Consider the following 14341-nt stretch of genomic DNA (forward strand, 5'->3'; position numbering starts at 1 on the left):
TCCACATGAGAAAGGAAAACAGGAAACTTGTAACTCACTAACGCCATAAATTTTACGAGTGCAACCTATGAAATAAACTTGAAATGAAATTGCTGCTGTTTTACCACAATTCCTGTATTGCCGCAAAATTGCTGCAATTTCTGTGTTATGATTATATATTTTTCATGCACTCCTCTCCACTAATGCCCCCAGAGGCCTTGGAGGTACTGAAATAAATAAATAAATAAAATCAATAAATAAATTCCATATGCTAATATATTGGCAAGAGATTTTGAGAAAACACCCCAAATGATGCTTTAACTTGTTCATTGCATCTTGGGTGTCCGGTGGGTGATCCAAGATACTAAGTCATGCGATGAATCCGTCGCTATGCTCTGATTTATCAAAGAGCGTGTGGAAAGGACACACGCCATGTCGCTGTTGCCATTTATTGCCGTTTCCAGGAAGTTCGCATTGCTAAGTAAAAAAAAATTTTTGGCTACAGTTGTACTAAGGGCAGCGTTATCTGTGTGAAGACAAGAAATTTTCTCTATGTGAAGCCTCGACAAGTGCCAGAGACCTCCCTACTCCACCCTCCACAAGAACCACGCATCCATCACCAACCCGTTGCCTGCCTCCACACACCAGAAGCCCATGCAGCAGCAGAGCAAAAAGAGCAACAGTAAAATCAAATCCAAAGAGACAGTGGGAAAGTCAGCTGCCCTCCAGAAGCATCCCCAACCGGCCACAGCCTCACCATGCCCCACTAGCTAGGGGGCCGCCAACATAGACACCCTCTAGAAAAATTCTGTTGCACTCGGCTTTAAGTAAAAGCATTCATTAAAGTAAAAGCATCAAAGTAATCACTGAGCGAAAATCCAACTGCTATTACAGCGTTCTCGCATCAGGTTTCATGATTGTCCTGTCAATTTTGTTTACTTTTCTCCTGGTACTACTCAGAGCAAAGCATCTGAATTACATTAAAAAAATCTGAAAAGAGTTTCACCCAAAAGGAGACAACATATCTTTCCAAGGAACAACTGGGGATTTCCGACAGGAACACCATCACTTTCATGTAACTCTAAACTCTGCATACATTTTAGCACTTCCTGACGGTGAAAGTTTGAAAAATTGTGTTGTATCTATTTTCAAGAAGCTGTGAAAGACATGAGAAGGAAATACTACAATAGAGAAAAAAAAATTCGACTGATTGTCAGTCAGTGGCTCAACAGAGGTCTCGGCCGAATGCCCGTGCGTTAGTTTGAAGGAGGTGCCCGTGGCGGCCAGCAGGGCAGGAAATTGGCTCTGATGGGCAGCGTGTGGATCACAAACCGCACTGAGCGCTGCTGCATCTGCACCAAGTTCTGGGTGTGGCCGAGCAGACCGAAGCCTGTCACGCCTGTAGCACCGTGGCAGCCATGCTTGTGCATCAGCCGAGCTCCTGGAACAACAAAGGCAAAAAATTTGTTTTAACACAGTTTCTGCACAAGCAGGAGCGAAGTGAAAGTCAATGCCTACTTGGTCACAAAATACACAACTGATGAATAGTCGTACAATGCCTCTCATTTCATGATATAAAAGGAAAGAAATGTAGCTGGTCTGATAAAGACCTGCTTTGATCAAAATGAAAAGTTTTCCTCGTCAAAAGTCTGCAATTTTGTGGTAGCCTTCTTGCATGCAGACAGTGAAGTACTAGTAAGTGGAACACACATACTTGCACTTGCAAAATGTGAGACTGCACAGATACTACCAGCATACCCTGTAAGGTGGTAGTAACTCAATTACTGCAGTCTTTAATGTTGGTCGCCAGGTTATCACTGTCCCCCTTCCCATGGGCTGCTAACAAGCTAAGATATTTCCATGTAATAAACAAGGAAGCAAAAACCAGATCGGCAAAATACAGTACTTCCCAGCCCCACCACCTTCTCAAGGTTAGTGTTTTCCAATCTAATCTAACCTGTATCCTTGTTTGTACTATCCAGACACGACTTTAATTATTTTCTTTTTTCTTTTCCTTATTTGTTGGCATAACACTGGACTGAACGGCTGTGGTAGTAAAGAGACAGCCACAAGGATTGGATGCTTCACAACAGAAAACAAACAACTGATGGTGGGGGAAGCCTCAGGCCCTTAACCAATATTTCAACAAGACGACTTTCCTTTTCTCCCACCTCTTGCCTAGCTGCGACAGCATCACTCTTCTTGCGTTCATCTTCTCACAACTTATCTTCTTCACTTCTGCCTTTTTAATCCTTCTCCCTGCTTGCCCATCCCTTCTTTTTCTCCAAATGAACTCCCCAATTTCTTTGTGCATTTACATGTCATGAAGTCCTTTGCTCACGCATATTTTGCAGAATCTACCATGTGCAGCAACATCTCCTAAAGTGCGTGATCAAATTCTTGGAGCTTCTTTTTATTTGTTTGCACTAATGTCCTGCACTTTTCGTTTTCAATGCTCTATCATATCCCATCTCATTATTTATGTTACGATTACTGTAGTGGAAGCTGTCTTCATCATGGGACACGAATTTATTATTGTTGCCCTGACCACTGCGCTGTACTTCAATTATCAACTATTTTGTTGTCACCTTCTTAAAGCATTGCTCACAGTTTGTATGCACTTTGGTATCTGTCCACTCTCTTTCTGTGAGTGCACATGTTTCACCTCTACAATACCTCAGGAAGGCATTGCAGAGACTGCCGTAAATAAGCACATAAGCAAATAGGCAACTAAAAAAAAACTGCAGACACGAACAAATCAGCACCAACCAGTGAGATTGAGACGTGCCATGGAGTCTATTGCATGGAGGTAGACCCTGCGTACATCTTCTTCACTGATGCCAGCCTTGCCCAGCTAAGCATGGCGCTCCGGCTTCTCCAGCCACTGGTGAGCGTTCACTGCCACCTGGGTGCAAAGGGGCTTGGTCAGTACCAGCACGTCTCCAGGCTGTGCATTGTCTGGCCTGTAAAGGGAGCATAACATTTAGCAATTAGGTTAAATGGCCAGGCTGATGAACATTCCAGTTTTTGTCTAGGGCCTTTCTTGTTGTTCTGAAATAGCTTGCCTTTAATGACGCAGTGACTACTTCTGTAGCAAACCTTCTAAAAGGATAACGTTGAGACAGGCATAGCATTACTATTGCTGTCATTCTTTGCTCTGGGGGAAGGCATATGTTCAAAGGTTTTTGCTGCAATTCTTTTTCTGTTTACATTATATTGCCATTTTCAAAATTTCACTGTCTATGCGACTGACCTGCTGGGCCTTTGCTACAAGTACTCTACTTGCAAAAAGCATCAGCGTTGACTTAGTGGAGTGCAAAATAGTATCAGAACATCTTTGGTGGGTGCGGGATAGCACTTGATATAATGACGACAATTCCAATAAGACATGGTTTGAACTTGTGCAAAAGTGAATTGTACAGTACAGTGAAAGCTCGTTAATAAGAACTCAATGGGGACGACGACAGTTCAAATTGACTGAAGTTCGAACAAACAAAAGTGAACAGAATATGCATTTGGGAAGCAGTCGGGTAGCGAGATTAGCCATTTCATTGTCCGAAAGTATTCCTTCATCACCTCCTACCTTTTATCTGAAGGCCTTTTTTCACCTTCAAAACTGAAGAGGCGCGTAGCATTCAGTGCATCCAAACTACCGCAGCGGAGGGCCCCACTGAAGTTGCAAAAGGCATACAACCACCACTGAGCATGGTCAAAAGAACTACCGTCTCACGTCTGGCGCTTTTTGACCAAACCATATAGTGCAACCTCTGTGACTTGCAAATTCACACTTGTGAGTCGCGAGGTTGCGTAAGCATTGAAGTCGACAAGCAAAGGTAAACCGAGCGACCACACGTATATTGCCCGATTTTGCAGCCTCCCCAGGCTCAAGGCGCACACTGCCAAACCAATGAGAGTGCTTTTTTGTGATATCCTGCTTCGATAATGCTCTGGCATTGACTTCATGCATGGTTCCAACCTTCTCTTCAAGCATTTTGGCACAGTAATTACTGCAAACGGAAGACAATTCTAAATGCGGTACACCGTGTAGGTTGACTGCTCCGGCCGCAACCAATCACATGCAAAGGGCACTGAAAAACCGAGACAAATACACACAGCAAACATCAGCCAAGCTCCAACTCATTCGTTTGGCACACGTCGTCGTTTCGCGCACGACCGCATGGTTTCGGATTTGGAGTGCTGGAGACACTGCGACATGTCTGATTCACTGTAAGCATCTCGTCGCTGGCCATGTGATCGATTTCTCAACAGCAAAACCCAACACAGCAAGCTACTGAAGCATTCGAGACCAACACATACAAGCAAGCCGGCTCAGAGGTCATGCAGTTAGTTGCTACCACTAGCACAGAGAGAAACCCCTCCCCCGTTTACCCAGCCTCTCACGCCATTTTAACCCTGCCCACTTCTCCAAAGAGGTGGTGAAGCCTAGTGGGAATGTTTCTTGGTTCACCGCGTCACCCGCCCTCCAGGCACGGTGGTGGTTGTTCGGATTAACAAATTAATGGGCTTTGTTTCACACAGACCCAGTGGAGCATGGCCAGACCCAGTCGTACAGTTCGAATTATCCAGAAATTCAAATTATGAGCTTTGGCTGTACAGTCAGGTATTTCCACGGGCAAACTACATCATCAGTGTGGTGATTATTTGGGTATTAAGTAAGGTTTATCTGAACTTTGAAAACGACGCTCATGCTGGAAAAATTCATCATAGTACCCAACAGACAGAGCCTCAAATGCTCACATTTTGCATTTCATAAATGCTAACACAGACAAAAATAGCATGGAAAACTTAATTCATTGGAAAAAGAAAAAAAAAGAGAAACGATTACTGCACTCACGAGATGATTTCAGACTCTGCAGACTGATGATGCCACACCACCAATCATAGGCCAAGGATTGAGCATAGTCTGCCCTCCTGTGACCCTTGTGCCTGCTTGTTCAGCCAAGTCCTGTGGAGAAACAAATGCCATTTAAGCTATTTACACCATGCTTATCACTTCAGTACTGGGGCATGAACTCAGGCAGTGAAAAGAGTTAAAAGCTGAAACACTTGAACAGCTGCTGTCTGACATGGACATCTCTTGTAGATCTTCTCTCAAGTTATCTCTTCACCATGCTAAGCGCACGAACTTGAAAAAGAAATCTGAGACTGCATTCAAATTTTGAGAGCTCACACAACTAGTGCCCTCACACTCACATTAGCTCTGATAGGCAGCCATGGCCTACACACACCTCAAAACATTGATGCAAACATCTTAGGCTTTACTGCAGCAGGGGCCGATCCTACCTTGACTCCCCCTGATGAGAAGAGGCACGACAATGTCCCTCTGCTTTTCAGTGAGCTTAGTGCTGACAGCCATTACCATCAGCACGTTATCGCAGCGGGTCATGCCAAGTGCATAAAGATCAGACAGCACATTGGCACACGCTATCTTGCCCTGCAACAAACAAAAACAATGAATAAGAAAACATCCTGTACACATGGTGCCAGCAAAGGACACCAACATGAGGCCTGTCACCTATTTGATTCATTATTGTGTAACAACGAAGATGTGTCAACGCAGTAGCGGCAGTGCTATCGCTGAGCGCGCGCTGCTGGCTGGCTCTAGAACAACCGCCGACGTAAGGTAACAAACGCTGCTATCGTATTGACACATCGTTACAATCAGATTTATTTACACGCTTATAGAAAGTATAATTATAGTGTGGTTTTGAGCCCAATAAGACTGCTCAGTAAGTGACCTGTTATCCAGACTAGCCAATAAGTGAACAAACTTAGCACTTAGAAACTCAGATTATAGAAAAAGTTTGGTGATACTCTTACAGCTACAAGAATATATATTTAATGCTGCTTTGTTTCGTTTTATCGCCTGGTATTAAAACTACAGACACATAACTTTCTGCAAAAAAATAACACTTAGTATTTTTTGTACAGTCGACTGAAGTGACAGCAGAGCACTGTGATGTTGAAGTTCGAGTATACAATCTGCCACCAGGTTACTAAATGCAGGTAAGCATTTTTTTACAATGTTGAACACTTACAGCTATGTAGGGGTCTTCAACAGATGGATAGAAGTAATCAATAGTTTGAACCAGAGAATAACCAGAATCTCCAAGGGGCACACCACTGGAATCCATGCCAATGTCTGAATGGAAAAAAAATATGTATATTAGTCAGGTTGTTACGGGCAGCTTCTTGAAGGGAAATTTTCAGGGAAGTTATCAGAGTTACTACATTTAAAAGCACTGTACAAGGCACCCAAAATGTCTTCAATGAGGTTAAACTGTCCGCACACCATCAGTGTTGGGTTTTGTTCCCATTATGACTTAGAGAACTATAGACACCCAGCATTAGTTCGTTTTATTCTTTCAAATGATGCGTTAAACATTAGAATACTTATGCCACCATGTGGACAACTATTAGCAATAAGTAATTTGTATCTTAATTTCTTCTTTCATGATATTTCACTTTAATCAACCGAACGAGTGCTGAGACATGGGGTTCACACTTAGGTAGCATGAGGCACGAAAAAAAACCTGTAATATAAATGCTGATACATAGTTTTAATTCACTAAAACAATTAAACCAGCTTGCTTCAAGAGCTGGAATGACAACAAGCAACATATCAGCAGTTAAACTGCCGTTCTTTTCGTGTCTCATGTGTCCTACTTGTCACACCCATCATTTGGTTGATGAAACAAACTTAAACAGGGCCAAGAAGAAATTCAGTTAAAAATTTAGCAGTCACAGGTGAGTACCAGGTGGTGATCTATGTATTCTAATGTCTAAATCGTGACTTGAAAGAAGAAAAAGTGCAAGCAAAAACTTTATTGTCTAGAGTGTTTAAATGTGAGGCTAAATTTGTACTGAAAGGGAAGATCATTCATAATCCAACACAAATACTATGTTGGGACAGACAAAAAGGAAAGAAACAGTCTACCGGCTTGTACCCGAAAGTGTAATAGCTTTATATCCAAACACCAGAATAAAGCTGGCCACACATCTGTAAATGTTTAGTCAATCTGCTGTACCAGAAGAGAGTGTCACGCATGTCTTCAGCTAGTAAATTCTTTAATTAATTATTAATCGGTGTGTATTGTAAACCAGAGCACAGCTACTTGAGCGTCCGTGTTCAGTTTGTAAAACTAAAGTACACTTGGATATTTATCAACATTAATATCATCTCACTGTCATATTTCAGTCACTGACAGCCATTGTCCCTCCCTCATGCTTTTAGTGCGAAAGCACTATTCCACATGTACCAACCCCTAGCAAGAATCTTGTCTTGTGCTTGTACTATCCCAAGCTCGGGTCAGTTCGGAGCAGCATCACGCAAGCTGCAGCCAATAGGATGAAGCTCAGGTAAGTTTGGAGAAGCATCGCGCCAACTGTAGCCATTGGGAGGAGGGCATCTCACACACCTAGGTCACATAAGCTTGTGGCAACATCACATTCTGCGCATTGGATTGTGAGAAAACTGTCCACCGTGGCAGTCAAAATAATGATTGGCCGCAAAAGGTTGCTCGGGAAGAGCAACATGATACGCACGATCCCTACCGGTGGCTATGATAGAAACAGACACCTGTCAATGCAGTGGCACATCCCTTAACCGCTGCGCCACTGCGCTAGTAGTGGTACGCCGCCATCTATGAATGTTAAGTAGAGAATTACCGCCTCTGCCTATATGGGCATTATCCTACTAAACCCCTCAGAGTGGCACTTAAGTGTCCCCTGCTTTCACACGTGTACTTGGTTTAACTACGTTAAACCCCTACCACTTTTTTTCTTTTTGAAGGATACTGAACTAGAAACATCACTCACTTTATGTGTCACGTCACTAGTGAATTTTAGGCACGACAGACTGAACAGAGTTCACTGAATGCCAGAGGTATTCTCTCACCAATGACTGATTCAAGAACTGCAATTTTATAAAACAGCAGAAGCATGGAACAAAACAGTCAATAAGTATATCCTGCATCACATAATATGTTCATTTCAATGCTGGTACAATGAAAAATCGTTAATTCCATCATGACATAAATGGCAGCCTTGTTGAGTGGCTGCACTGTTCTGAACAGGAAATAGCTAGATCAAGACTGTGATCAACAATTCCAAGTTGATGAATTTTGTATTTTTTGTAGGCTGAACTAAAGTGAAAAAATAGCAGAATGATGTTAGCGCCTGCTATAGCACACTAATGCATGCAAGTGAACAACTGAGTACTTTTGCGCTGGCACAAGTACATAACACCACGACAAGTACTTATGTCCTGAATCCAGTAGTACGTTCGTTTCACTGCCGTACGGTTACAAAGCATCACCGCAGTCGAAAAATCTGTTGAGCGTGCCGTTCTAATGCTTGTACAATCAGGCAAAGACGACAATAAAGTATCGGCACAAGTGCTCGGTGTACAAATTAAAACAAGCTGCTCTAAAGCTTGAACGCACCGATCTGTGATCCCTCAGGGTGGTACAACATGGTCTGCTGTGCTTCGCCGTCTCCCTTCAGCGAATTGAGCAGCTTGTTGAGCACACCCTGGGGAACCTTGCAGCCTCATCCTTTCATGTCAGCCAGGATCAGGAGCCAAAACTCTGGCTCGAGCCCGTGCTCGGCATTGTCGAACGGGTAGTAGATCACCGTCACGCCGCTGGCTCCGCGTCGGTACATGTAGCTCCGGCCGGTGACAGCATCGACATGTGCAGCCTCACCACTCATCCCGGCGAAAGTTCGAACGGCGGGCGGCAGTGGCAGCTTGTGCAGTCTAAGCAGAAGAAGAAAAGGAAGTAATGACACCTCCAGCCAATAAGAATTGATCACCGATCAATTCAATTAATTCACACAGTGGAGTGGCAGCGGACAGCTTTGCCCAAACTGACTGCTCGTGACAGCTAGCCGACTTGCCTGCTCGCGTTCCTTGGAGCCTGTCGAACGCAGCTCCAATGTCGACTGAGAACTGTCTTCATGCGCTTCACTTCCTTGCTTGCTGGCACTTCCCTATGCGCTTCCCCACTTTTTCTTTTATATGTAGCGCAAAGATAAGTAGTAGCGCTGCTACCTGCTCAAAACTATTTTGAGTTGCCACGCAGCGGCTATTCTTCAGTTTGCCATTTTGTTCCTATAGGCATTAGAAATACTTTTCATTTACTTTGTGATTAAAAATGCAAAAAAAGCAAAAATTCTATTGGAATTTCAAATGCACGCAATGTTACCTAAGCATGTAAGCTTTATGCACACACACGCAAAAATAACTTGCAGTCACTAAAAACCGCAGCGCCAGTAAAAACAAAGTGACAATACTTGGACGCCATCTGGATGGCATGTCTGAATGTTACGCCTAATCCCTTAGTGACCTGACAAAATCAGCAGGAAAGATAAAGTCGCAAGTGCTTCGGAAAGCCCCTTGAATGCAGGCGAAAGAACGTTTAACTACATCAAAGACTTTCTCTCCGATAGAACGGCTAAAATTCAAATTGGCACAATCAAATCCGACACCTTCAGTTTAGGAGACAGAGGAATGCCACAAGGATCTGTCCTGTCCCTCTTCTTATTCAATATAACCGTCAACAAAAAGGCACACGAAGTCGCCAAAATCCCAGACCTAGAACACTCTTTGTACGCGGACGATATCCTTTGGACCACTAAGGAGAGTATCGGCACGATACAAGATACGCTACAACAAGCGGCAGATGTAGTAGTAGAGGAGGCACAAGCAGCGGGACTTCCGTGTCCCGCCAAAAAATCCGAAGTCCTCATCCTAAACCCAAAGCGTCAGAGAAAGAATAAAGCACCTCAGATCGAAATCTACGCGGAAGGGGCAGCCATCGCAGAAGTGGAAACACTAAGAATATTGAGAACCAAAAAACGACACACTAATTAAGAAACTGAGAAACACCGTCAACCAAATCTCCCTTCTCATCAGATGGATTGCAAATAGGCGAGGAGGAATTAAAGAAGCCGAGACCAGGAAACTTATCCAAGCCTTCGTTCTTAGCAGAGTCATCTACTGTACAGCATACGTCACCCTCACAGACAGAGAAAGAGATGACCTGGATGCTCTAATTAGACAATCCTACAAAATTGCGCTCAACCTCCCCCGTCATACCCCAAATGAAAAACTACTCCAGTTAGTTTTCCAGCTGAAAACCGGGAGAGGGCCAAGATCATCTTGATCTGCATGCAAAGGATGCCTGCGTACGCCTTTTGGCCTCAAACACGCAAATTACAGTCATCGAATGCCGGCGCTGCTTCTCAGAGAGGCAAAATGTTTAAAACCAAGCACCTGAGGCACATGTACACAGCCAGATCTCAACGAAGGGCATTTCAATAAATGTGAAATAAGCAGTCACAACTTGCAGCTTTGCAAGAAAGGAAAAGCCTTTATTCGATGCGCTCTTGAAAAGCCTATAACTTAAAATTGCAAAATACAAGTGACAGCATCAGGTAGTAGCCAATAGAGATATACTGATACTGGTACTGACTCAACTTAAAACCAGCCAGAAGACACAACACAGGAGAAGACATGAGCTCAACAAGAGGCTGGACTAACAACTGAAATTTTATTGAAAGAAAGCCGCAAAAGAAGATCCGCAAAGACATGCGTGCGCACAGTACCCCAAAGCAGTGAAAGGAGGATATGCAATCGAAAGTCACTGGCATACTAGTGAATCTAAAAAAGCAAATTCCTTACGGCGAAAGTTTACCCACAGCTTAGCCACACGTGTCCTTAGCGTTACCGATGTAGTAAACCTCAAGTATCTAACGACAGATTTCTCCCTTCCGTAAACCACTGATGTGTTGCGGAAATTAGGCGTTCAAAGAGATAGGTCATCCTCATATTTGCGTTCAAAAGATTGAGTGTGTAGTGCCAGATTAGAATTTGCCTTCCCTCCTGTAGATTGAAAGTGCTCAGTCAGGTGCAAAATCAGACATCTGCCTGTCTGCCCATAGTAGTTGCAGCCATAAGGCAGTGGAACACAATAAACTTTATTACTTCTGCAAGTGGTGAACCTTTTTATACGTGACACTGTCCATTGTGGATGATTACCGATAGTTTTATCAAGCCTTTTTTTAATGGCCACGCAAAAGCCTCTTATCTTGCACTGAGCTGTTAAGACGACAGCAACATTACACTTTGCCGAGACTTTCTTGAGACTGTGTGAAATACTGTAGAGGTAAGGTATATCAGCATCATCCGAGTATGTGTTCCTTTCCCTCGAGCAAGTGAAAAGACGCTCTGACAGGTTGGTGAGATGGGCAAGTGGGAACCCAGCTGCCATTAGCTTGGAAACCTGCTATGAGAATGCGTCCTCAGCAGAAATGGCATGACTTAAGTAAAGCTGATGTCATGCATGCGATTGCACACACATCAAGTGTTTCCATCTTTACTGGCCTTAGCCAGAGACAAGTACACCTCTTCACCACCCTTCCCTAGCCACGAGTGGCCTGACTCGTACCTAAAAAGAGGCTTCCCGGATCTTGGGCTGTAGCCCCAACAAACATGGTCGTCCACAAAGCGCAGGTCTGAACCAAGAAACTGCTAACGGTTCTGCTTAGACAATTCTGACGTAAAAAAGAGGCCATGACTGCACACCTTAAAGACTTCTAAAACATCTTATGCCAACTTTTCTGGGCCCTCCATGCCCAGTAAGTTTAGGTACTCATGAACACAACGAAATGCTCCTATGCTGAGGTCTTCCAAACAGGGCTCTAATGCCTTATCGACTTTAGATTAAAAAGTGTTGCTGATCAAAGGTACGACCTGGGTGTAAATAACGCCCTGACAACTGACAAATCCAGATTTGCGGTAAAAGGACAACAGCCCCATGAAGCCAGCAACCGAAATCACGCAATTGTCTGTAAAAGCCTGTTCATTGTCCACCCTGATGCAGTCTTGCACATGCCTCAGAAGTCTATCATGTGACAATGAATAGTACAGGTCCTCCATGTCGATGCTCACTGCAGAGCACATGCCCAGGTTGCTGTCCACAAGAAACTAGATCTCCACAGAACTCCACTCTTGCGAGTTGGCAGGGCAGTATTTACATCAGAGATCAGGCGTATGCAGAGGGTCCCAGGTCGCACCGTTCCTCCGCGACATTTTTCTGTACAGAGTCGATACGGCATCAAAGCTCTATTTGGAAGACCTCGGCATAGTAGCATTTCGTTATGTTGATGGCTACCTAATTTTCATGGACAAGGAGGGCTCAGATAAGTTGCCACAAGACATTTTAGAAATCTTTAAGGCATGCGGTCAAAGCCTATCTTTTACGTCTGACTTTCACTAAGCAGAACCGTTTGCAGTTTCTTGATATAGACCTGCCCTTTGTAGATGACCACGTGTGTTGGCACCATAGCCTAAGATCAGGAAAACCTCTTAGCTATGAGTTGAACTACTTGCGGCTGGTGAAGCACGGGTTGGCAATCGCATGCATCACGACCGCTTTACGGAAGTCATGCCATTACAGTGTTGAGAGCTCATTCTCGGAGCAGGTTTCCAAGCCAATGGCAGCTGGGTTCCCCTTTGCCCATCTCGTGCACCTGTCAGTGTGTTTTCACTCGCTTGAGGGAAAGGAACACCACTCGGATGATGCTCACGTAGTGGAGCAGCACAAAAATGTGCCCTCTATACCTTACCTCCACGGCATTTCGCACCATCTCAAGCAAATCGTACCAAATTTAAGTATGATCTTGCTGTTGTCTTGATAGCTAAAAGCGAAGTAGGAGCCCTTTGCACCACCGTTCAAACTAGGCTCGATAAAACTACCGGTAATCATCTGCTATGCACAGTAGGAGATAAAAAAGGTTCACCACTTGCAAAAGTAAAAGGGTTTTTCACGTTCCACTGCCTTGTAGCTGAAACTACTATGGGCAGACAGGCAGATGTCTGAATGTGCGGCTGACTGAGAGCACCTTCACTGTATAGGAGGGAAGGCGAATTCTTACCTGGCACTGCACGCTCAACCTCGTCAATGCAATCGGAGGACGACCTGTCTCTTTGCACGCCCGATTTTCGCGGTACATCAGGGGTTTATGGAAGTGATAATCTGTCCGGACATAGCTGAGGCTTACTATATCGGTAAGGCTAAGGACATGTGCGTGGCTAAGCCGTCGGTGAACCTTCAGGAATTTGTTTTTTTAGATCGTTTACTAGTATGGCAGTGCCTTTCGATTGTTTTTCGCCCTCTCACTGCTTTGGGGTTTGTGCGCGTGCATCTCTTTGCAGGTCTTCTTTTGCTGCTTGCCTTCAATAAAACTTCAGTTGTTAGACCAGCCTCGTCTTGTGCTCATCTCTTCTGTGTTGCCTTCAGGCTGGTTTTAAGATGTAATACTGAATGCCAGAAGACAGCAATTTTAGTGTCAAGAACACTTATAATGGCTGCAATTAAAATGAGTGTTCATTTATTACAAAAAATAGCGCTTGCTTCATTAATTTATGCACGAAGTAAATGACACCACATCACAATAAACAAGGACTAACCCTCATGGTGAAACTGCAGTTACAGCGAACAAGTGAACAGCGAACAAGTTACAGCGAACTAAACCTGCCACCACATCTAAAAGCTTGAACTTCAGGCCAACGCAGAAATCAGATCAGATTACTTCCCAAACCGCATGACACTGCCAAGCAAAGAATGTGACGACCAATAAAAAGCAACAAAAAGCAAACTGTAGGTAGCAGCCAATCTCAAGCAATCTCATGCAGACAAGCTACAAGGTCAGGCCAACAAAGATGTGGAAAGAGAAATTTGACTAAAGGCAACAGCAAGCACATTATTAAGGTTTTTCACAGCACACTGAGCCCTTTAAATGGAAAATACTTTCCTGGGAAAACATACCAGAAGCAGCAAATTTTTTTCGCCAATAAAGTTTTTTTCATGTACTTCACTGTTCTTGAAGCATGGGTAGGTGCAGAGTAGTCAGTTTAATACATGCATCCTTAAGCAATACCACGCCAAAAACTGTACTTACAGAAAAAGCTTGCTTTACTGAGTGAATACCACTGGCCATTCACAAATTTCCCAGCCTGCTCCAGGTCACTGGCACAAATCGCACGCAACTTGCTGACTTGTACGACTTCCATGCTACCCTTGGTCTTTAGCTGGAAAAAAAATCTGAGGGATCAGCAAGATATCAAACTTTATATGCATTGCTTTGTTTCAATGACTAAGAAAAAAAAACAGCGTTTTCCGTGAGCACAACTAAACTATTTTTTCACACTAGCTTTCTGCAGTAATTCCCGTTTATCGCGACCTCGTTAACGCTGACTTGCTGCACGGTCCCAGCACTACTGTGTATAGCTCTATGGTTTCAAATGCTTGTTAGCTCTGAGCCCTTGGCCTTGCAG

At 43.9% G+C, this 14341-nt stretch overlaps 1 protein-coding gene across 1 annotated transcript; it reads right to left on the reverse strand.

Annotated features, from left to right (window-relative positions):
- Positions 1–1171: 1171 nt before the first annotated feature.
- Positions 1172–6134, reverse strand: LOC144133046 (inactive selenide, water dikinase-like protein). Its single transcript, XM_077665911.1, has 6 exons — positions 6039–6134; positions 5263–5434; positions 5194–5218; positions 2835–2942; positions 1765–1826; positions 1172–1420 (listed from the first exon to the last, which is right to left on the reverse strand). Exons 1-6 carry the CDS (start codon positions 6132–6134, stop codon positions 1236–1238), a joined length of 648 nt encoding a protein of 215 aa, XP_077522037.1. The 3' UTR covers positions 1172–1235.
- Positions 6135–14341: the final 8207 nt, after the last annotated feature.

This window comes from Amblyomma americanum, chromosome 1, assembly GCF_052857255.1.
Source record: "Amblyomma americanum isolate KBUSLIRL-KWMA chromosome 1, ASM5285725v1, whole genome shotgun sequence".
Classification (NCBI taxonomy): Eukaryota; Metazoa; Arthropoda; class Arachnida; order Ixodida; family Ixodidae; genus Amblyomma; species Amblyomma americanum.

Bases quoted from the DNA above. Each gene is read 5' to 3' on its own strand.
- LOC144133046 (XM_077665911.1), bottom strand. From the start codon at position 6,134: ATGGATTCCAGTGGTGTGCCCCTTGGAGATTCTGGTTATTCTCTGGTT. The intron at 2,943-5,193 runs GTGAGTGTGAGG...CTCCCTTTACAG, and splicing joins GGCTGCCTATCAGAGCTAAT to GCCAGACAATGCACAGCCTG. The intron at 1,827-2,834 runs GCTGGGCAAGGC...GAAATATCTTAG, and splicing joins AAGCCGGAGCGCCATGCTTA to CTTGTTAGCAGCCCATGGGA.